Source organism: Carettochelys insculpta, chromosome 4 (assembly GCF_033958435.1).
Source record: "Carettochelys insculpta isolate YL-2023 chromosome 4, ASM3395843v1, whole genome shotgun sequence".
In the NCBI taxonomy this organism is placed as follows: Eukaryota; Metazoa; Chordata; order Testudines; family Carettochelyidae; genus Carettochelys; species Carettochelys insculpta.
In genome coordinates, this window is record NC_134140.1 from 3,466,854 (window position 1) to 3,491,349 (window position 24,496).

General features: G+C 50.3%; 1 protein-coding gene across 7 annotated transcripts in view; it reads left to right on the forward strand.

Annotated features, from left to right (window-relative positions):
• DYSF (dysferlin) overlaps nucleotides 1–24,496 on the forward strand; it is a 304,879-nt gene that overhangs the window by 93,826 nt on the left and 186,557 nt on the right. For 2 of the 7 annotated variants that reach the window (XM_074992197.1, XM_074992192.1), the window contains exons 17-22: nucleotides 3,401–3,442; nucleotides 5,736–5,851; nucleotides 6,690–6,803; nucleotides 7,849–8,026; nucleotides 9,227–9,351; nucleotides 18,004–18,110. In XM_074992197.1, coding sequence (XP_074848298.1) covers nucleotides 3,401–3,442; nucleotides 5,736–5,851; nucleotides 6,690–6,803; nucleotides 7,849–8,026; nucleotides 9,227–9,351; nucleotides 18,004–18,110 — 682 coding nt within the window. Of the gene's footprint in view, nucleotides 1–3,400; nucleotides 3,443–5,735; nucleotides 5,852–6,689; nucleotides 6,804–7,848; nucleotides 8,027–9,226; nucleotides 9,352–18,003; nucleotides 18,132–24,496 lie in introns of all 7 variants that reach the window. The other 5 variants (XM_074992191.1, XM_074992190.1, XM_074992196.1 and 2 more) reach the window with 3 other exon arrangements.

Consider the following 24,496-nt stretch of genomic DNA (forward strand, 5'->3'; position numbering starts at 1 on the left):
CAGCGTGCATGACTGTTGCGTGACTCTGATGGAAGCTGGGTCAGGAGAGAAGCTGGTGACTCGAAGTCGTGTCCTGAGCGTACAAAAACTCTGGGTGGGCTTTGGCTACAGCTTGTGTCAGGGTGGGGCAGAGCTGCCCTGCCCTGGGAAGGACATGAGAAATCAGAGAGATGATCTCCAGACAGGCAAAGGGACCCTGCCTGTGGGTGGGAGGGGAGCACGTGCTCTTGGACGGCTCTGGGGCTGACCCCGTGTGCAGAGTGGGCTGCAGAGGCAGGGAGGCATCCTGCCTGCTGGGCACCTGTGAAAGGGGCACCTGTCACCTGGCATGGGGACATCTTGGGCAAAAGCAGGCCTCTGTTGATGGCAAAGGCAAAGCTTCAAATGTCAGTGGGGCCCAAAGGGATCTCAAATCCTCGCCCCATAACCCTAGTGCATCTTGCAGCAATAGGCCACTGCCAGGCCAGCAAAGCACTTCAGCGGGTGTGGAACTTGGAGCAGGTGGGTTTGCCCTGGGCTTGTTCCTGTCCGGCAGGGTGAGCTCATGCTTTGCTTACTCAGGGTCTGTGTCCTTGGTGTATCTTTGGATTCTCTGCCACAAACTCTTCCCCTTGCTTTTTCCCTGGTGCAAGCCCCGTTAAACCCCTGCTCGGGCATTAGAACTGGGCCTTCGGACCTCTGCATGTCTGTGCTCTTGGAAGTGCCAGCTCTGTGGGGCAGAGGTGGAGTGCGTGGTCTGAGCATGCTTTGGCTGGAAGCGCGATCGTAGAGTTCATTTTGCCTTTGTCTGAACTCACCTTTGCATTGTAACCTCCTAGCCAGGGACAACCGCCTCCTGCCTGTGGTCAGGGCGCAGAAGGGTGGGGAAGGACTGTGTGGTTTCAGGGATCTGGGCATGCTCCTAAGCCTTGGCTAGATGGCTCCTCTCTAGGGGTTGTCTACCCTGCACACCCGGAGCTGTTGGACCCAGGTTTGGCATTTCCAGCCCTGTGCTTGAGGGTCCACATTGCACTGCAAGCCCACATAAGAACGGCCACGCGGAGTCAGAACAATGGTCCACCCTGCCCAGCATCCCGTCTTCCCACAGTGTTCCAGTGCCAGGTGTAAATTTGGGCTTACAGTTGCTCAGTGCTGGTCTCCCAGCCATGCTGATGCATCACTAGGGTTCAAGTTCTGAAGCTGTGCCAGCGGGGCTTGGAGCCTCGCAATCAGCTGCCAGACCTCAGTCACACTGTCAGGCAGGAGGGAGCTCAGGGAGTCTCATAAAAAAGGCCATAGTAGGTACCCATCTCCTGTCTTCCAACAATGGCCAATGCCAGGTGCCCCAGAGGGAGTGAACAGAACAGGGAGTCATCCTGTTATCCATTCCTAGCCTCTGACAAACAGAGGCCAGGGACACCATTCCTACCCAGCCTGGCTAATAAGTATTGATAGACGTAACCTCCATGAATTTATCCAGCTCTTTTTTGAACCTTGATAAAGTCCTGGTCTTCACAACAGCCTCTGACCAGGAGTCCCACAGGCCGACTCTGCGCTATGTGAAGAAAAACTTCCACCTGTTTCATTTAAACCTGCTGCCTCTTAATTTCTTCTGGTGACCACTATTGCTATGGGAACAAGTAAATAATTTCCTTATTCACTTTCTCCGCACCTATCATGATTTTATAGACCTCTAGCTTATCTCCTTCTTGGTCTCCTCTTTTCTAAGCTGAATAGCCCCAGTTTTTCTAATCTCTCTTCATATGGCGCCTGCTCCAGACCCCTAATCATTTTTGTTGCCCTATGCTGAACCTTTTCCAATGCCAGTGGGAATCGAGAGAAGGTAACCACAGCTGTACGCAGTATTCAAGATGTGGGTGTCACGACTCACTTGGTCCTCTTATGGTGCTTTCCAAGTAACCGGGGCCTTTGCAGCCGCTTGGAGGTGCAGTAGGGCCTGTGACCTGAACCCACCCTACCCCCATCAGTTACTGAAAGACTCCGGCTGCTAACCCCCTTCGCTGCCCTGTTCTGACCGTCCTAACTATTCAACTCGGCGTGGACCTCCAAGGTTCCCCTGGAGAACGGGTGCCAGGCGCCGACACCGTTGGTGGCCTTCGTTTGGTGTAGCTGCGCTGTCGTGTTTCTGACCTGGTCTTACCACACAGATTGGCCTGCCAGCACGTGCAGAGTGTGGAGTTCAGGCTGCAAAGCCTTGTCTGTTTATGCTCCCTGGCCTGGGAGTGAGCCCAACGTACGGGCCAGCCTGGGCACTGCGAGGCCCTCAAGAGTGGGGAGCAGGCGACAGGGAGGGGGTTCGCTGGAGGGGTGTGCGAGCAGTTTCCATAAGCAGGCCCAGCCTGTTGCATTACAATGCTGAGACTGGCGGCCTGTAGGGGTTTCAGTCTTGAGCGACAGCTCTGTGGGACCATGCGCCTGTGTGGATAAAGGGATGCAACACTTCTCTGCCAGCCACAGGAGCCAGTCACATGGGAGGCCACACGAGGGCCTACACCCCTATCTGCCATGTACCCAGGAGGTCCCCACTCAACAGCCCATTGCAACCCTGCTTCTCACAAGATGAACGGCTGGGAGCCACCTGCCTGCCCCATGGGTCCCTGGGTGTCTGGTCCCCCTGCTACAACACAGGCAATGTCCCCATGGGATTGGGAAAGCCTGGAGTGTGGCTGTGAGGTGTGCGAAGGCTGCTGGACACAGACACACCTTGTGGGTCTCTCTGGCCTACAGTCACCATACACGGTCTCCCCAACATCCTAACCTGGACCTAGCAGCCATCTAGGGACAGATCCCCCTATTAACTAATGCCACTGACCCAGCCAGTTTTCAAGCTGATACTACCCTGCCTGAATCCCTGCATGTCTCCCCTTGCGAAGGCCCCCCAGCCCCAAAGGCCAGCTCTGGGGCGTCAGCGTGGATAGAGGAGCAGAATGGAAGCCCCTAGTTGTTCCAGTCTGCTTTGGGATGCCAGCTGCAGCTCCGGGGACCTTTGGGTGAAGATGTTGGGTGTCGCCATCATCAGAGAGGGCCCAAGCCACAGCTAGATCTGGTGCAATGCATTGCAGGACGCGGGGCAGGGAGGTAGAATTGGACCTCTGCTGAGCTCCTGCAAGGTGGTTTGGCCAACTGACTTGGGTAAGGACATTAGAGGCCTGGAGGACAAGCGTCCATATCTGCTCCCAGGGCTGCCTGTGGTGTGGTGCAGCATGAGTAGCTTCCAGGCATTGAGCCCTGGGGGGCTGTAGCTGTCGGTTCCCCTCTGTGTCTCTCTAGAGCCTGGCATGCAAAGCCTCATTTCAGCTACAGCTTGTGTTTCCTATAGTGCCTGGCCTCATGTCATGCTCCATCCGCCCCGTCCCTGCTGTTCCCATCCTAACCGTCTCTCTGTTTCTTTGTGCCTCAGATGAGTTTCCCGTTCTCTCGAAGCCCCCGAAAGCTACAGCCAGTACGTCCCTCTAGCCTGTGGGCCATGGTCGCGGTTTGATAATTGGGAGCTTTGGGCCATGTTCAGGCACACGGGGAAACTGGAACGAACCAGGATCAGCAAAAGCCTCAGTGTCTGAGACATGGCTTGTTGGAGGGAGTGAGTTCTGGGACATAGCTCCCAACTTCTTCCAGCCTGGTTGGGATCACCCCCGTGGGGTGGGCTGGGCCATGTTATGGGGTCTTCACTGTCCTTTGGCCTCCAGTGGGGTTCGTATGCCAAGAATGGGGCATTTCTCCCTGCTCAGGGTGATCTTTGTGTTGAAGGCTGATGGTGTCTCGGGGGAAAGCAGGACTGAGGGTGTGTTACTCTGCTTACTGGGCCAAGACCTGTTGTGTTGGGACTGGCTAGTTTCAAAGTCTGAGACAGGAGGATCCTCATCATTCCTGCTAGGGCTGCATCAGACGCCTCGTATCTGATGCTGTTTTTTCAAGCAACGGGTCACCTGATGGGCCATGAGGTGTCTCGGGAATGAGGGTGCTGAGCCAGACCCTTGCCTGGTGTAACCCAGCGCGTGCTCTGTGGCAGCCCGTGGGACAGATCCCCGGTTCGCTGCAGCCAGTGGAGTGACACCGACTGATACCAGGTGGGAGTCTGGTCCGCTCCTTTAATGCCCAAATGTGGAACTAGAGGAAGAGAAGAACCTTCATCATCAGAGGATAAATTCTGGTCTCTACATTCTAAATGCTCCCGAAGAGGCAGTGGGTCTGACATCTGGATTCTGAGCTGAATTGTGTGGCTTGGGCCCCTCTGGGGTGGATGTGGCCTAGCGCTGCCTTGGTTCCCTGCAGATATCAGGGAGTAGTGCCTTTGAATCCAGTGCGATTACTGCAGATGGGCTGGGCCAGAGTCCCTGAGGTCAGACACAGGCACTGGCTTCCTGTTTCGAATCACGCAGTGATGCTCACTGCTGTATGGGGGATGGGGCAAGGGCTGGATCCCGTCTGCCTCCCACTGAAGTCATGGCTGCTTTATTACCTGCTTCCCTGGGAACAGGGCAGGCCTTAGCAGGGCATGTACAGGGCTCTCAATACTGCTGGTGTAACACTGCAGTAAATGTACAGAGCAAATGCCCCATGGATCGGACACCTAACCAGGGCCTGATTCTGACCTCACTCACACTGGTGTGACTCCATTACCGTTGATGGCCCCAATACCAGACTATGTCTGTGCTTGGTGCAGCCAGGGAGCCTGGGAATTTAAAATCTGCTTTCAGCCCCCAGTCAGGAGCTATTGGATACCTGGTGTGAGTTAGATCAACCCAAGGGCTGTTTTAATTGCTGGTTGCCTCTGGCTGTGCTGTGGCCTCACAAGTAACGGAGAGGTGTTAGCCAGTCATGGGCTCCATGGGCTGGGTACATTGCCAGTGTGCAAGTGTGTTGTGGGTGTGCCATAAGGCAGCCAGGCTTGGATCATGTCACAGTCTCATGCAGTTACTCGTGTGTGTGACTTTGGAACCAGAGCTGCAATGGACCCGTTTCTAGATCATGCACTAGAGGAGGGAACTGCTACCCAGCCGTTCCTCTGGAAGGTAAAGCTGTTTCAAGAAAGCAAACATTGTTCTGGGATGTACTCAGGAGTGCTCTGAGCAAGACACGAGGTTAATTCGGTTGCTCTACTCCCTCAATTACAGTGTTCTGTCCAGTGGCGGATGTCACATTTTGGGCAAAATTGGGGAAAGTCCAGAGAAGAGCAACCAAAGTGGTTAAAGGTCTAGAGAATTTGACCAATGAGGGAAGATTAGTTTGGAGAAGAGAAGCCTGAGAGGGGACATAAGCATTTTCAAGATCATAAAAGGTTGTTAGAAGGAGGGAGAAAAGTTCTCATTAACTTCTGCAGACAGGAAAAGAAGCGATTGGGTCAAAGCACAGCAAGGGAGGTTTAGGTTGGACATTAGGAAAAACTTCCTAACCGTCAGGGTGGTCAAACACTGGAATTTATTGCCTAAGGAGGTTGTAGAATCTCCATCACTGGAGGTATTTAAGAGTAGGTTGGTTAGATGTCTATCAGGGATGATCTAGAAGGTGCTTGGTCCTGCCATGAGGGCAGGGAACTGGACTTAATGAACTCTCGAGGTCCCTTCCAGTCCTGTGATGCTCTGATCCATGTTCCTTCCTGGGCCACCCATTGAATGCAAACCCAGCACTTCGGGGGGATTTGCTATACTTCGCTCTGGGCCAGTTCTGTTCTTTTGCATCAATGAGACGTGCTGCTGCATTGACTCAGTAACCGATTGCTCCCTGTGATCTACTAGTGGATGACGGGCTGGGATTCCTGCCGACGTTTGGGCCCTGTTACGTCAACCTTTACGGCAGCCCAAGGGAGTTCACCGGCTTCCCAGATCCCTACGAGGAGCTCAACCTGGGAAAGGTGAAGCTGTGGTGGTTCAGTTCTCAAAAATGGTTCTTTGCAAAGTGCAACACCCTCGTTGCTCTGAACTTTCCTTAATCGTTACTGGGGGCAGACCTGGGGGGGGTGTTTTTTGAAGAATAGTTTTATGTCAAGAACCGCAGTTTTGGTCGACATTAAAAACTATTCACAAGCTCGATGCAGATCGGTTCAGCCACTCACAAAGCAGGCGGAGGAGATGCTTCTGCCACTGCTGTGTCGTCCCGTTCCCCCAGTCCTAAGCTGAATGTGCAGGTTGTTGACGATGGCTGTGGGAAGCCCCCATTTCCTTCCTCAAAGTGGGGGGGAGAATAGCTCAGTCATTAGAGTAATGGCCATGGAAACCCAGGCTTGTGAGCTCAGTCCTTGAGGGGGCCTTTCAAGGGAAGAAAAAAATGGTCAGGGATGGGATAGGCCCTGCTGTGCGGACAGGGGACTGGACTCGGTGACCTCTCAAGGCCCCTTCCAGTTCTGTGATTCACTCCCCACGCTGGAACAGAGCCCAAAGGGACTTTTTTGATTCCCCCAAATTTCAGTCCGTTTGATCCAAAGGGAAACCCTTGTGATTTGTCCAAACGGCCCCTGTCTGGAGAGAGCTGCTCTCCCAGCTCTGAACAGGATCTACGGCCTACGAGGAGCTTTCACCCTCTCGGCAAATACGTTTTGTCATTCGCGTGTAAGCCGAGGGGCAAAAAGTACCACAGTCTGGATTGCAGCTGTGAAGGAGCTGCCCGGGTATGCCGCCCCATCCTGCTCCTCTTCAGCTAACTCAGCTGCCACCATCGCGGCAACGGCATCGTGTTCTTGTCTAACCCCCAAGGGCGAGGGAGTGGCCTTTCGGGGCAGGTTGCTGCTGGAGCTGGAGACAAAACTGGTGGACCATATTGAGCAGAAGATGGAGGACATCCCGGCGGATGATGTTCTACGGGTGGAGGTAGGGAGCATCCTTGCTGAGGTCCTGTGCGCCCTGTGCGTTATCCATCTCAAGGCTGGTAATGGGCAGACTGGGGATCGAACCTGCAGCCTCTAGAGCTACTCCCAGCTGCTCCACAGTTTGTGCCCAAGGCTCAACCCATTAGCCAGCAGCTGTTGTGGACTTGCCTCCTCTCTGACTCTGGGTAGGCAGGGTGGTCACCTACTGCCTCTCGTCTGTCCCCTCGTGGAGACAGGCTGCCCTTGGGGCGCCCTCTCTGCTCAGGGGCTCTCAGTTCACAAAGCACCTGACACAGTCTCTAGAAGGGATCCCACTTATTTCGTCCTCAGGTGCCTACAGGTTCTCGGGGCCCTTCCCTCCCCCAGTACTCCAACACAAACAGGTGCAGCCTGTACTCCTTGGGCAGGGTCTCTCCGAGCCCTGCCCGCCAGGAGAGCTCTCTCCTGCTCCTTGCACCTAGGTGCTGGAGCGAGGGAGGTGCTGCACCCTGGGCGTGAAGTGGTCTCCATGGTCTACAGGGCTGCCACTGGGGCTCAAGAGCTCTTGACGCCCCCACTGTAAAAGTTGCTCCAGCTGCCCTGATGCCGACTCGGGGCCCTGCAGGGATGGTCTTGCCCCTTGCCGGGTCTCTCTGGCGCTAGCTGCTTATTCCCCCTGAGGTGAGCTGATTCTTCTCGGGCGGAGCCAGCGCTTACCCCCGCACGCTCCAGCCCGGGGGGGGAGCCCCAGTTCCACGAGGGCGTTACCCAGCTGTGTGCAGGAGGCCGTTTGGCTTTCCTCAGGTGATTTGTTAGGTGCCTCTCCTGGCCCATTTCCTGGCTGAGGGGTGGAGTGGGGTCCAAGCCCCTCATTCTCCCCCCTTTCCTTCCCATCCCCTCCTTTCTGCAGTGGGGCAGCTCTCTTCAATCCTTGCCTTGAGCTGCTCCTCCCTGCCCCAGCCCCCCCCCCGGGAACCGGCTGGGCAGGCGGATGCGGGAGCAGGTGGGGGTTTGGCGGGGCTGAGGCGCCAGAGCTCTGCCCACGGGGCCGGCTCTGTGCCTTGCAGAAGCACCTGCGGCGACGCAAGTACTGCCTCTTCGCCGCCTTCTACTCGGCCACCCTGCTGCGGGACGTGGACGAGGCCATCCAGTTTGAAGTCAGCATCGGGAACTACGGCAACAAGTTCGACCACACCTGCCTGCCGCTGGCGTCCACCACGCAGTACAGCCGGGCTGTGTTTGACGGTGAGGCGGAGGGCGGGGTTGGCACGGAGAGTGCACCTCCAACCACCTCCAGCCCAAGGGGATCCTGTGAGCACAGCAGAAACAGTGACCTATGTACGAGGGGCGGAGGAGACCTCCTGAATCCCAGCTGGTTTCCTTCAGACCTCTGTCACTGCGCCTCTGTGCGGCTGTGGTGTCCTGCAAGCCTTGGGGTCCTGGCTCTGCTGCAGGCTACAGCTGGAGACCTGGCAGGCCAGCTCACCCGCTGATGCTGACTGAATAAGCCACTGGTGAATACTGAGGTCTCGGAGCCTGTGTATCACCCATCACGCATCCCCCTCACCTCACATACACACACACACGCGGTGAGCCAGGATGTGACCAGAGGAGATACTGCCTGATCCACTCATGGGTGTTCCTTTCTGGGGGGATACCTGCATCCCTGAGCACAGTGTAGCTCTCCTTTCCTCCCCTCTCTGAGCCCTCGGGGTCCCCCAAGGCGCCCAGGCAGTTTTTGCAAGATTTAAAGTTGCTGCCCTGGCCGTGTTCCATCAGCAGTGATTGCAGCCCGCCTGCCTAATGTTTCCTCCAGTTGTTTCAGTAGGATGTGGCTTTCCTCTTCGCTCCGCCCCCCCAGCCGAAACAGGTGTGTGGTGTGGCAGTGCACTTAGCTGCCACGTTGCACCCCAGCAGTGGCTGCATTGCTGTGGAGGGTGGAGTGATTTCTGGGTATGCAGAACACATGAAGGGTTTGTTGGCGGGGGGAATAAATAGCGTGATACACCTGCCCTTCTCTGAAGGAAATCAGAACTATTCAAGTGTGACTCATAGGCCCAATAATGACTCTTGGTGGTGAGTCCCCATTAGCTTGGGGGGCCACCACGTTTGGAGCAGAACCTTTTTCTGCCCCCATGAGGTCCCAGCTGGCTACGGCTTCGCGGCACCTACCTAGCAGTGGGTTTGTTACAACCGTTCAAGTTGCCCAAGGCATCTCCTTTCATACCAAGGCTCGTTGGAGCGTAATACCTCCCACTGCTCCAAAGGGAGTCAGGACTAAACCCTTTGTTCTTCCCATGAAAGACCGCGAAGCAACAGGCCTGTGCCCCTGGAAGAAAGGAACTCCCATAGCTGCTTTGTGGCGCCTTTCTCCATCTCTAGCCCGATTGGGAGCAGCTGGTGTCACACAGGCGGAGCCAGAAACGAGTGTGTTTTGCCCCACAGGCTGCCAATACTACTACCTCCCCTGGGGCAACGTGAAACCTGTGGTAGTGCTGTCGTCCTACTGGGAGGATATCAGCCACAGAACGGACATGCGGAATGTTCTGCAGCACGCGGCGGACAGGCTGGTGAGTGCGGCCCTGCCTTGGCATCGCCAGAGGGGAGCATCAGGTGCTGGTGTCCGCTGCCATTCCTGCTGGCCCCACATGCACCGAGGAGGAATCTGGGCTGAGTTAATTGGTGACTCTGGGGCCCAGCGATGCAGGGGGTGGCGCCTTTCAAAGAGATCAAACCAAGCCCCTCAAATCTTGAGCTCATTAAAGCTCTTGGAAAACAAATAGGGGTGTTTCTGCCGGTGCCTCGCAGGCCAAATCATTATCATAGTTACAGTCAGCCTCGCTAAGCTCCCATTTCACCAAGCGTATCCTTCACTTCTTGGCTTTAAATGAGTGCAGTGGGGTTACCACAGCCTCAGGGTGTCCCCCACCCGAGGGGGTTGCATTCAGACAGGTGGGGGGGGTGGGTTGGTAAAGGGTGATCTCCAGGAATACAGGTGGAAGGGTGGGTGAGAGGAGCTAAGAAAGGCAGAAAGCATAGAAGAATTGATGCTGATCCCCCCCAGAAAGTAAAAGAAATGCACCGTGCTCAGCTGCTGCAAATACTTCCTCTTTTCTCTCCTTGTCAGGCCCGGGGCTCCCGGTTTGCAGCGTGAAACACACTGTTCCAGGGGGATGTTAGTATCTTTGTCATCTCACTAGTAGGGGCGTGATGGTGCCCTCTGGGGTTCATGGGGTGGGCACACTCCGGCCCGACTGAGTTGGGTGTCTCACGGGGAGGACAGAGGTGCCTCAGAGGCCGTGATCTGAGATCGAGATTAGGTCCAGTTTAGGGGCGTGGGTCTGAGTTGCCGCTAAGGGCTGGGATGGGACGGAAGGGAAACCTGCAAGGTTTTAGCCTTTTGGGGACATGCGACTGCCCTGGGGGGAAAGGCCATTCTGGAGTCTAACGAGAACCCAACTCAAGAGGTGGGGCTGTGACTCCAAACCAGCTCCTTTTCCCTCCTCCTGGGGGAGAGAGTCCTGAATCCAGCCCCCTGAAGCTCAGCCTGGCATTGGATGCCAGCTGCCTAATGGTCATGCAGGCAGCTGTCCTTGTGCCATAGCACCGCTGTGGAACTCCGTGCTGGAACCTGAGCCAACTGCTGGCAAGGTGGCTTCCCCTGCAGGATTCCTTCTAATTTCTTCCCTGTATGGTGGAATAAATTTTATGTGCACCGAGGCATGTGTAGATGTGCACCACATAAGCTGCCGGCTGTGGGTGCTCTGCTAGTCAGCTGCACAGCATCTGAAGCTGTCCTGGGTGGCTTCCCAAGCACTCAGCTGACGGGGAGCACTGCTCCCCTGATGCGTCTCCCCCCAGGATCCATCAAGGGTCGGTTTGCTGTGCTTTCTGGGCGGGTTGTAAGGCCCCCTCCATCTTGCGTGGCGCGTAGGGAGGTTGGATGTTCTGACGCCCTAGAGCTGGGGTCGGAAGGCTGAGTTAGGTGAGGATGTCGGGGAGGTTTATCTGGGAAAGTCTGCGAATTGGAATATTTGCCACTAAAAGTAGAGCTGAACTTTTTAGAGCTTTGCGTTGAAAGCTGTGGCTTTCCCATTCTGGGAGGGGCCAGAGAAAATGAAAATCATTGAATCCCCACGGGGGAAACTGAGGCGGAGAGCAGGGACGGGGGCTTACGCAAGGTGACAGAGGTGAGTTGGTGACAAGAGCTGGGCGTTAGATTTATTAGGAACTGGGGACACTTTTGGGGTAGGGGGAGCCTATACAGGAATGATGGGCTCCACCTAAATCAAGGTGGATCCAGACTACTGGCATTAAACATTAAAAAGGTCATAGAGCAGTTTTTAAACTAAGAGGTGGGGGAAAGCCGATTGGTGCGGGGGAGCACCTGGATCGGACGGAGACTTCTCTTACACGAGGCTCCATAGACAGGGATTCCCTAGAAGTTAGTCAGATAGGGAACGTGGGAAATAATATATGGGCAAGATCAGATGTGAAACAATCGTGCATAAAAAAATCCAACGCGTCTGTGAAAGGCGGACATATAAATAGTGGTAGTTTTCTAACATGCTTTTACACTAATGCTAGGAGTCTGTCTAATAAGATGGGTGAACTGGAGTACCTCATATCAAAGGAGGAAGTTGACATAATAGGCATCTCAGAAACATGGTGGAATGAGGAAAATCAGTGGGACACTATCATACCGGGATATAAATTATATCGGAAAGACAGAACAGGTCGTGCGGGTGGCGGAGTGGTACTATATGTGAAGGATAATATAGAATCAAATGAAGTAAAAATCCTAAAGGAATCAAAATGTTCCATAGAATCATTATGGATAACAATTCATTCCTCTAATATGAATATGGCATTAGGAATATATTACCGACCACCTAACCAGGACAGTGATAGTGATGCTGAAATGATGAGGGAGATTAGAGAGGCTATCAAAATAAAAAACACAGTAATAATAGGAGATTTCAATTATCCCCATATTGATTGGGTGCATGTCACCTCAGGACGGGATTCAGAGATTAAATTTCTTGATGCCTTAAATGACTGCTTCTTGGAGCAGCTAGTACAGGAACCCACAAGGGGAGAGTCGATTCTCGATCTAGTCTTGACTGGAACGCAGGATCTGGTCCAAGAGGTAACTGTTACTGGACCGCTTGGAAATAGTGACCACAATATAATAACTTTTAATATTCCTGTGTTGGGAAGAACACCGCAGCGGTCAAACACTCTGGCATTTAATTTCAAAAAGGGGAATTACACTAAAATGAGGAAGCTAGTTAAACAGAAACTAAAAGGTAGAGTAATTAAACTAAAATCCCTGGAAGCTGCATGGAAACTGTTTAAAGACACCATACTAGAGGCCCAACTAAAATGTATACCCCAAATAAAAAAACACAGTAAGAGACCTAACAAAGAACCACCATGGCTAAACAGCCATGTTAAAAAGGCAGTGAGAGAGAAAAGGGCAGCTTTTAAAAAGTGGAAGTCAAATCCTAGTGAGGAAAATAGAAAGGAACATAAACACTCCCAAATTAACTGTCATAATGTAGTAAGAAAAGCCAAAAAAGAGTTTGAGGAACAGCTAGCCAAAAATTCAAAAAACAATAGTAAAATATTTTTAAAATACATTAGAAGCAGGAAGCCTGCTAAAAAAGCAGTGGGGCCCTTGGATGATAAAGATATAAAAGGAGCGATCAAGGAAGACAGTGCCATTGCGGAGCGATTAAATGATTTCTTTGCTTCAGTCTTCACGGCTGAAGATGTTACAGAGGTTCCTAAATCTGAGCCAGCCTTTTTAGGCAACAAATCTGAGGAACTCACTCAGATTGAAGTGACATTAGAGGAGGTTTTGGAATTAATTGATAAGCTGAATAGTAACAAGTCTCCAGGACCAGACGGCATTCACCCAAGGGTTCTGAAAGAACTCAAATGTGAAATTGCGGAGTTATTAACAGTGGTTTGTAACCTATCCTTTAAATCCACTTTGGTACCAAATGACTGGAAGACGGCCAATATAACACCAATATTTAAAAAAGGCTCTAGAGGAGATCCTGGCAATTATAGACCGATAAGTTTAACATCAGTACCAGGCAAATTAGTAGAAACACTAGTAAAGAGTAAAATTGCAAGGCACATAGAAGAGCACGAATTGTTGGGCAAAAGTCAGCATGGTTTCTGCAGAGGGAAGTCGTGTCTAACTAATCTATTAGAATTCTTTGAAGGGGTTAATAAACATGCGGACAAGGGGCACCCAGTGGACATAATATACCTAGATTTCCAGAAAGCCTTTGACACGGTCCCACACCAAAGGCTTTTATGTAAATTAGGTGGTCATGGGATAGGAGGAAAGGTCCTTTCATGGATCGGGAATTGGTTAAAAGACAGAAAACAAAGGGTTGGAATAAATGGTAAATTTTCACAATGGAGGGGGGTAACTAGTGGTGTTCCCCAGGGCTCAGTCCTGGGACCGATCCTGTTCAACTTGTTCATCAATGATCTAGAAAATGAGGTAAGCAGTGAGGTGGCAAAGTTTGCAGATGACACCAAGTTGTTCAGGACAGTCAAAAGCAAAAGGGATTGTGAAGAACTACAAAAAGATCTCAGCAAACTGAGTGATTGGGCAGCAAAATGGCAAATGAAATTTAATGTGGGTAAGTGTAAGGTAATGCATGTTGGAAAAAATAACCCAAATTACACGTACTACATGATGGGGTCAAATTTAGCTACGACAGATCAGGAAAGGGATCTTGGAGTTATAGTGGATAGTTCTCTGAAGACATCCACGCAGTGTGCAGCGGCAGTTAGTAAGGCAAATAGGATGTTAGGAATTATTAAAAAAGGGATCGATAATAAGACAAAAGATATCATACTTCCCCTATATAAAACTATGGTACGCCCACATCTCGAGTACTGCGTGCAGATGTGGTCTCCTCACCTCAAAAAAGATATATTGGCATTAGAAAAGGTTCAGAAAAGGGCGACTAAGATGATTAGGGGCTTGGAAAGGGTCCCATATGGGGAGAGGCTAGAGAGACTGAGACTTTTCAGTTTGGAAAAAAGGCGATTGAGGGGCGATATGATAGAGGTATATAAAATCATGAATGGTGTGGAGAAAGTGAATATAGAAAAATTATTTACCTTTTCCCATAATACAAGAACTAGGGGACACCAAATGAAATTGATGGGTAGTAGGTTCAAAACTAATAAAAGGAAATTTTTCTTCACACAGCGCACAGTCAACCTGTGGAACTCCTTGCCTGAGGAGGCTGTGAAGGCCAGGACTCTATTAGGGTTTAAAAAAGAGCTTGATAAATTTTTGCAGGTTAGGTCCATAAATGGCTATTAGCCAGGGATAAAGTATGGTGCCCTAGCCTTCATAACAAGGGCAGGAGATGGATGGCAGGAGATAAATCACTTGATCATTGTCTTCTGTTCTCCTTCTCTGGGGCACCTGGCATTGGCCACCGTCGGCAGATGGGATGCTGGGCTTGATGGACCTTTGGTCTGACCCAGTATGGCCATTCTTATGTTCTTATGTTCTTATGTTCTTATGTAGACATCAAATCTGATCCCACTGGACAGTGCTCCCTCTCATTAACGAGTCCCCAGTTGTTACTCTTTTAGCGCTTCCAACAGACATGGGTTTAAGGTCACATCCAGGGGACTCTGTCCCGAGCAGGCAGATCGACTCAGGAAGGGGCTTGCACGTGCAAACAGCTGGCTTTTACAAACAACCATTTCTGAAGGCAAACAGGAGCGATGCGCTGGAGGGACACAGGTGGGAACACATCTAAAAAATAAGTTTGGCAACTGAGCAGTCTGCAAAGGACTAAATGAAAAAGGCTGCGTGGAGCGCTGTGAAGCTGCTTGACTCGCTCCTGGGCTGGGATTTTTGTACTGGGTACTTTCCAGTAATTTGAGCTTGCTAGGAGGGGAGCTGCGCTGCACAAGCAGGAATGTTTGCACTGTTAAAAAATAAGATCTCAGCAGCCGGGAGGACCAAACTATATTGGCATGCCACATTCACTGGCTGCAAATATCACACTGCGTTGGCACGCTGCACTCAGCGGGTGCAATACCACACCGTGTTGGCACGCCGCGCTCAGCAACACCAACTGCTGCTTTCCCCCATCCTCAGCAACTGCAACTAATGCACCAAACTGCACCATACGTGCATCCACCGCAATCAACGACCCCACCCCCCCGCCTTCAGTTGTACACACCCAGGGCACTCAGCAAGCTCTGCTGCACTGGGTACGCTCAGCATCAGGCACGTACAGCGCCCACGCACGTGCTGCATTGCAGGGCCACCGCATGGTGCAGGAGCTGGTTCAAGTACCTAAAAAGGTGTTACAAGCCTCCTTGGCCTCTGAGGACAGGACAAGAAGCAATGGGCTTAAGCTGCAGCAAGGGAGGTTTAGGTTGGACATCAGGAAAAACTTTCCTACCTGTCAGGGTGGTCAAACAGTGGAATAAATTTCCAGGGAAGGTTGTGGAATCTCCATCGCTGGAGACGTTTAAGAGCAGGTTAGACAGACACCTATCGTGGGGATCTAGATGGTGCTTGGTTCCATGGCGACCACAAGGACTGGACTGGGTGACCTCTCGGGGTCTCTACCAGGTCTAGTGGTCTGTGATTCTATGATCTGGGGCATTCAGTGCTAGGCCTCCCTGGCCCACAGACTCCCCGTGTGGACCTTGGGGAAGTCACAGCGTCTGCATGGGCCGTGGATTTCCCCCTTGGAAAGGCACAATGGAACAATCAGCTCTTTGGGCTGGAGCTCGCTTTTAATACAGACATTGCTTAGCCCACCAGGGCCCTGCATTCAGCGTTGAGGTAATCAGTGGGCCAAGCCATTATTCTCCGATTGAGCAGAACCTACTCATAACAATACACTCTAACGTCACATGTCCCAATGCTTCTCCAGTTGGCTGCAAACTAGAATGCAGCGAATGCGTTCACAGCTGAGATTCCTAGATGGCCAGGCCAGAATGTACCACTGTGAGCATCGCATCTGACCTCCTGCATGGTACGGGCCTGAGACCTGCCCTGAAACAATTCCCGAAGCAGACCTTTTAGCAAAGCATCTCATCTTGATTTAAAAATCACCCGTGCTGGAGAAGCCGCCATGACACTTGACACATTGTTAATTACACTCCTCATTAAGAACATAGGCCTCATTTCAGTCTGAATCCTTCCCCCCCCACACTTCCCCCCCCACAACTGGTTGACAGCAGAGTTTGAACCCAGAACTTTTTGCACTAAAAGTTCTGTTTGAAGAGCTTCCCTTCAATGGGGGACGTGGAATAATGCGCTCCCTGCCAGTGTGCAATGTAAAATCGCCAGTCCTGCCACTCAGGAAGCCCTCTGTTAATGACGTAGGATGGAAGCTTGAGGGACCTGCTTTAAAAATCATTTTGTTTTGAGGGAGGTGTCCCCCGTGTTGGAAAAAGACAAAGCCTTTTGTAGGGCACCAATGGTCTCTCTTGCTCTTGGTCTCCCCTGGCTGGGGTCTGCGGATGGAATGGAACCCTGGTGCTTTAACACTAAGAGCAGAGCCTAAACATGTACCTACTAGTGGTGCCCAAATTTCTTTATCCCTTCCCCACATTGGAGATACACACACCTTTACCCAGTTCCTAGGGCTCAAGGCATAGTCCTGTTAATTTAAGCGCCCACTCTTACCCAATTCTTAGGACTCAGGGTGTAATTCCCTGCAGGTATGCAGGATCGTGGGGGTGAGTCCTCCCCGGTCTTCTTCCTTCTTCTTCTTCCTGGCTTCCTTTCCCTTTCCTTCTACCTTCCCTCTCTGGACCCCAGCTTAAGCAGTGAAACTTGAGTCCTGCTTAGCTCTACTTCGACCAATTATTTTAGCATACTTTTACTAACCAGTCGTAACCTACTGGAACAGAATCACCTACCCAATCAGATCCCACCACCTTATTTGGATTTTCACCTAGCAAAATTAATTATGCAGCAGACAGAAACCATTGCAAACTGGACAGAGCTCAGCTGGACAACCAGTAGGGAAGTGAGAACAGTCATCACAGAATGAGGATTCCACAACCTGAGTTATTGATAAATAGTTTCTTGCCAGACAAAAAGCTGTTCACTAAGTTTTCTTTACCCAACTTGAGATCTGCTTTCTTTATCTGGTGGCAGTAGATGCCATTAGGATGTGGTCTCCTTCTAACAGCCAGGTGTGACTGTATTGTAATGGAATTGAGATGGACTGTGAGAATGAGACTTCTGGCTTCACAATTGACGGCTGCTGCTCTTCATTCTGAATGCAGAGGAAGGTCTTAGGCATCTCAACATGGTTATAGAAAAAACGTATTTGCTATACTGTTACAGTAGTAGGTTTTAATCTCTACGCGGATGAGCCACGAGAGAGGTGACTGACACACTAACTTAGATGCATGCATAAGAGATACTGGCAATGGAAAAGGTTCAGAGAAGAGCAACAAAAATGATTAGGGGTTTGGAGCAGATGCCATATGAGGAGAGATTAGAAAGACTGGGACTATTCAGCTTTAAAAAGAGAAGAGGAAGTGGGAGATATGATGGAGGTCTATAAAATCACGACAGGTATGGAGAAAGTGAATAAGGAGAAGTTATTTACTTGTTCCTGTAACAAAAGAACTGAGGGTCACCCAATGAAATGAATGGGTAGCAGGTTTAAAACCAGTAAAAGGAAGTTTTTCTTCACTCACTGCATAGTAGGCCTGTGGAACTCCTCGCCAGAGGATGTTGTGAAGACCAAGACTTTAGCAGGGTTCAAAAAAGAGCTAGATAAATTCACGGAGGTTGGGTCCATCCATGGCTGTTCGCCAGGCTGGGTAGGAATGGTGTCCCTGGCCTCTGTTTGTTAGAACCTGAAAATGGATAACGGGAGGAATTGTTTTCATGATTCTCTGTTCTGTTCACTCCCTCTGGGGCATCTGGCATTGGCCACCGGCAGAAGACAGGAAACTGGGCTAGATGGACTTTTGGTGTGACCCCATCTGTCCATTCTTGTGCCCTTATGTTCTAAGAGGCATAAAAATTGGGACCTCCCATTGGCCAGAGCATGGTAGGCCATTGGGCTGTGCTGGGCCTTCAAAGTACTTTTTACTTTTGCAGGGGCTGGTCTGCAGTGTGTGGGTTGAGGGGAAGACTTGGGGGGCCATAATCAAGGCGTGAGTCCTCTGCTCTGTGTGTTGTGTAGGAAGCTGGCCTGGAGCTGGTCCACCTTGCACTGAAGGCCAAGCGCTCCTCAAACGACTTGGATTCCTTGGTTGCCCAGTTGATTGATGACATCATCGCGGACTGCAGGTGCGGCTGCCAAATTCAACTGTGAGCCTTTTCATGCGCTTATTACAAGGCTATTTATTTATGTTGGAAGGCGCCCGGCCGTGAGAAACCCTGCTCATTTACTAATGTTTACTTCAAAGGTGGTTGAGCCAAGGCACGGAGTTGAAAAGGTGACAGTTAAAGCAGATCATAAATTTCCACTCTCAGTGGTGCAAGGACTGCAGCCCAGCATACCTGAATAAGCCTCATTGTATCACCCCTTGAGCCATTGCAATAGTTACGTTCCCAGCTGGAATCTAGGGCTGGGGGGTGGGAAAAAGAGCTGCCTAGAATTTACATTTGCCGATACTGATGTGGTAGCAAGAACTTTTATGAAGCAGTGATTTTTTTCCTCTGGATGTAGTGTGTGTGTGTGTGCACGAGATTTATTCTTGACTCCCAGGAACAAGGGAATTGCCAAACTGGAACTGACAAGCAGCCCTCTATCCCTGTGTCCTTCCTTCTACAGGGGCCAATGCTACATGCATCAGAGGAAAGTGTAAGGACCTGTCATTAGCAGATATGGGGAAATTTGCTCCCGCAAAAGTCTTGTCCTAATCTCAAACAATAGGAGAAAAGTTTATCACCCTTCTAATATACTTTTTGTAAGCAGTACATGTTATCACCTTGGATGTTCCTGTTAACCATATAAATACCCAATCGCTCTTTGAATCTCCCTAAGTTCTTGGCCGCAACAACATCCTGTAGCAAGGAGTTCCACAGGTTAATTAGAGCTGGCATGAAAAAAAGCAATCTATATTTTTCCCAGAATTTGGCCAGGAGAGGGTACACTTGGCTTCTACCCACTTAACTCTGCTCTGTTTCAGGGGACGCTAAGCTGTGAGCACTCTGCTATGCCATCAATACAAGTAGATCAAGCTTTTCACAGCAAAAGGGCCCGAAGTTTTCCTTCTTACTCTGTATTTAGTGCTAAGTTCTAAACACCCAAAGAGCCCCCACAGGTTGCTGGTTGCTTCATCTATTTGAAAATTGAGCCACTTCTTCCAGACTGAAGAACTGCACTGTAGATTCCTGGTTTTGAAAATCAGGATGTCGCTATACTTTTTTAAAGGACAAAGTCCAAATGTTGCCAAAGGAAGTTTAATGGAATTCCCTGGTCTTAGAGGTGCTGGCTCTTCCCTTGGCAGTGGTCACAAGAAAGAAGTTTTTGTTTATGTGAGTTTGCAAGAAGAACAGATTCCTTGAGTCCCTCACTGCCCCCTGCATAGCCTGGGGTGTATATTAACAGCACAGCACTGCAGAGTGAGTTTCTGGTTCTTTGGAGCTTGCAGGCTGTTTCATGGCTGCTGCTACAGCCAAGTGAGAACTGGTGTTCTAGCCCCCAGGTCTGGCACTGATTTTCTGTGGGACCTTGGGCAGGATGCTCTGTACATCTCTTTTGCCTTTTCTTTTACTTGTCTCTTTGGGCCCTAAGCTCTTTGGCTGAGGAACTCTCTGTGATTGTACAGCACCTAGCACAATGGTACTGAGACCTCAGTCAGGGTTGGAGATGTCATGGAAATATAAACAATAATGGAAAGAGAGCAGTTCACAATCTGCTTTTAAAACAGAGCCAAAAACTGGGGCCAAAACTGGCCTTTAATCACCTCATCAAAGGGAGGGAATCCAAAGTTATTCATTCATTAAAAAAGCTACCACCTTTCCCATTGAAGCATCTGATTTATATCATCATCAAAGAAGGCAAAGAATCCCCATGTTTTCCCTGAACAATGTGTCCTAGGTCCTGTGATCCAGACCTATTGCAGGTAGGTGCCAGGAGCAGAGGGGTCTGCGTGGGAGCCTTGTTGCAAATACGAATGTCTGATGCAAACTTTTGCTTAATTTTATTTTCCAATATGATTTGACTCTAAGTAGGTTTTTCCTTGGGCCACATCACTGTGGTATCTTGGGGCTGAGGGGTCTTCAACCAAGTCCCCAGATATATCACCGTATCTCAATGCACCTCCCCTCCTGTTCCCAAGTGTGTGTCATCCGAACTCCAGCCATTGTTCCAGGGGACTCTTGAGTTAGTCTGTAAGGTGCCACAGGACTTCTTGTTGTTTTAGTAGGTTTGTAGTTGTTGAGTAGGGTGTAGTGATGATAAGTCTTTGCCTGAGGGAACCGTTAGGGTCTCGTGGCCAAGTCTGAAGAAGTCAGCAGCCATTAGGCAGCCGTTGCTGCTTTTCATAAAGCTTTTCTGGTTTAAAATACCCTGGGGGTACAAAAATCGTCAGACTTCGTATTGAGAAAGGCACCAACGGAGAACTCAGAAAAGTGACGTGTACCCCAGCTGTAGCCCTGCCCGACTCGTGTGTTGCAATCCAGAGGCACCATCTCTAGGGGGACCGTGGCTTCTGCCTCTATTCCCAGCCTTTGTTGAGACAAGTGGGCCCAGTGACAGATGCTGGGTAACTGGGAAATGGACCAAGCCCCTTTAACTCATTCCACGCTGGGCTCGCCCCTTCTTATGCTGTTGACAAACTCTACCAGCCTTGGTTGGCTGAGAACCAGTAACCTAATGGCGAACGACACTGGGGAGCCTATTACGGACCTTTTGGCTGCCTGAACCCCATTGCTCATTACTAGGGGGCACCTCAGTCCCTAGCAAAGGGGTTGGGAATCCTGCAGCATTCACGCACGCCCTGTGGAGCTTGTTTCATGACCAGTGGTTTGCTCATTTATGGGCAGGCGATGGAATGGAATAACATGTCCTGCGTGTGGCATGCAGACGAGCCAAGTCCGCAGTGCAGGAAATGCTCCATCAATCAAGGAGGATGGCAGCTTGAAGGATGCTCTTTTAAACGCTTATTTATTTGCTTTTAAGCCTCACTTGGGAGCTGTTCACCCTCTCCCACTTGGAAAAGGTCAGAGCCGTTGTAAGGGCTGTAAATATTCCATTGCGCCTGTGTGTGCCATACGTGACCTGAGGATAATCCCAGGGCTTAGGTTTTCCAGAGATGCTGCTCCCTCCAAAACAAATTCAATTAAACAAGGAAAAATATGTTGCTGTGGAAGCTGCCAAGCCAGTGGTTCATTCTGGCTCTGCTCTTTCTTCTGCGCTGAGCTCCTGTGGTAAGTGGCTTCTGCACAGTTGAGAGAAATTGGCCTAAATAAATCAGTGCAGCACATGAGCACGTGTTCCAAAAAGAAAGCAGAATTTGCGAAACTAATTAGGATAATATCCATGTTGAGGGACTCGCTGATAACAATCACACGGACTTTCTGGGGCAGGCACCCAAAATAGCATGAACAGCCATTTTTTTTGAATTTGGTAAAAGCTCAGTAGTTCAAGAACAGCAAAGCATGTGAATATGAGATGGTCCTTAACAAATAACATCAAACCGTACATTTTGTCATCCCTCTTTTAAAAACAGTGTACACACAATGATTCGTAACGTGATACATTTTTCCTGCAGGATGTTCACAAACTTTTTTACTGGTTCTATTTCCTCACACTTTGCGCATGTGTTTGTACCACTGTTTTCCCGACTTTCACTCCCAAACCCACTTTAATTCTGCCAATTTCACTTAATGTTTAATTTCAGTTTTCTTTCTCACAGTTCATGTTGCCCTTCACAGCAGGAATGTCACAAGCTTCCTGTTCAAAAATCAAGACTTTATTAGCAACACAGTCAAAACACAGATATAGTATCATATCCCGCAATGCACTGCACTTATTAAAGGGGGAGTTAGCCAACGTTTCGAGATCACATATCGGTTGCTATTTAGAGAAGAGTTGTTCATTGTTGGGCTTTTAGACGATCCCCATTTCTCCAAAATAATCAGGAAGGTTTTTTTTTAACTTTGCAATTACTGTGTCAGGAGCCACAAAGAAGTCCTTAAAGAGCCACATGCGCCAAAGCTGCAGGTTGCAGACCCCTGTTATGGGGAGTCCTGTGCATTGCAGCGGTATCTGCCAGGAGGTCTAAACTAAGAGGGACTGGTTAGGGTCTAAAATTGGAGCATTGAGTCACATGTGTCACTGGAAATCTGACTGAGCCTGGCATTGGGGCGTTGAGTGGTCTTTGGGATCCTTTCCATCCATTTAAGGCCAGAAGGGCCCATTATTCTCATCTTGTTTGACCTTCTGCCCAGCACAGGCTGGTGAATTATGCCCAATAATCTTGGCTTCCAGCCCATAGCTTCTATTTGAGCTAAAGTATGTCTTTTAGAAAGATCTCTCATCTTGATTTAAAGACTCCAAGTCCTGGAGAACCCATCACTTTCCTGTGTAGGTTGCTCAGCTGGTTAATTCCCTTCACTGTTCGCAACAAACACCTTATTTCTGCTCTGGATGTGTCTAACGTCACCTTCCAGCCTTGGATTTCATTCTGCCTTTTGCAACTGGAATAGAGAGCCATCTACCACGGACATGTCTTCTACACAGAGATACTTGGAAACTGTGATCCAATCACCTCCCGCCCTTCTGTTGATTAAACTAAACAGTGAGCTTGTTTGGCCTGTCACAGTGAAGCATGCTTTTGAGACCTCTGTGGCACAGTTTTCCTTCTCCAGAGGGTTGGCATTGACTCTAGCCATTCTTGGGTTAAGCGGGCAGGTGCCATTGGCGGGAACAAAGTAGTGTTCTTGCTACTTCATTTTAACCTCCTGCAGGGACCCAAGTGCGTGTCAGACATGTAAATATTTATACCTGTATTGTGCAGGGTTGCCGACAGTTTTCATCAGTGCTGAGCAATGTGGAGGGAAGGAGGCTTCATGGCCCAGATGGAGGCAGGACTGGGGGCTAGCTTCCCTTTGGCACTGCCTAGTATGCAAAGTGGGACCGTGGGTCTGCTGTTCTTCCTTAGTACTCCAGCCTGTGCTGCCTCTCACAATATTTTGCTAGTGACAAGCAGTAGATCCCTCCAGGCGCTGTTATCACTCAGCGTGACCGCATTTGGCATCCCATACCCAGCTAGATCGCATGAAAGCTCCCAGAGCCCCTCATGAATCACACAGACAGGCACCAGCCAAATCATCCATCTCTCCAGCTCCCAACCTTATACCACAGAAATACACCATCGTGAGTTGCTCATCAGGTTTATTGATTGGTTCATCCCTTCATCCAGGGAAAGGGGCATGAACTAGCTTTTGTGAAATCAAAAAAGATTTACTAAACACTTTTAGGCAAACTCACTGGTAATCACAAACATTAAAAACAAGTTTATTGACTACAAAAGAGAGATTTTAAGTTTTTATAAGTGATAAGCAAAAAGTCAGAGTGATTACCAGAATCAAATGTATAAAAATTAGCACGCAGTCTAAACTCTCATCCGTATCAGGTTGGGCAGCAATTAGATGAAGAAGTTTCTCACCCCTCTGGATATTGTAGTCCACAGGTTTCACCCGGGCAACCTGGACCAGTCTCTTCTGTTGGAGTCTCCAGTCTTCTCTGTCCTTGTTGCTTGCTGCAGAGATGGTGGGGGAGGAGAACAGGCCAGGGCTGTGGTCCCTGTATTAAATTTTATGCCCTTAGTCCCCGTGCTCGAAGAAGACAAGTTCAGGCATGCCTGGTGGGCATTGCTGAGTCACAAGGTGAAGCAATACCCCCCTGTGTCTCGTGGGAGTCATTGAATTGTAACTTCTCCCCTGGCCACTGTCTGGTGATGTCTCTTCAGCACTCACCTGGGAACTAGTTGCCTCCCTTCTTGTTGTTTCTGGAAGAGCTCGTACCTTGGCATTTCCTGAACTCAGAGCATGTATTAGTGCCAAGCTGTAGCCAGGTGAGACTCGCCAATACAGCGCCTCCTGCTGGTCCCTCGGGAGTTAGCTCTTCGGTCTTGGAAGTGCCCTCTTCTGGATGGCTTCTCACTTGCCATTACCTGCCTTCTGTTCTCCACAAACTTATATCAGGACGTGTGTCCCTCCCAGACCACAGTGACTTTCCCTCAGGGTAACTGCCCCATGGGGTCTCTCAGGGGTCCTCCCTTCCCAAGGAACCCCGGCCCCCTCTACCACCTTGCCTCAGTGACGCCTTGCCAGTCATCATCTAGCCCCTTACCTAAGGGGCAAATGGCCACTCATCATTGGCAAGGGGTGTGGACCTGCTGTCATCTCCTACCCTGGTTGCCTCCCTGCATCCTTAGTAGCCCCAGGCCTCATCTCAGGCCCCACAGCCTGGAAGTGGGATCAGGCCAGAACTCCCCAGCTCTGCCTGCCTGTCCCCAGCACTGCTCTGTCTCAGGAAGCTTCTGTAGCTTCCCTGACAGCCAGGTCCCTCCTGCTCCACAGCTGGAATGAGAGTCTCTTCTTCTCTTCTCACAGACCCCCTATTTATACAGCCCCAACTGGGCCCTAAATGGCAGCTAATTACCTTGGCTGCTGGCTCCTTGGCTTCTCCCAGGGCAGTGTTTTAACCCCTTCTGTGC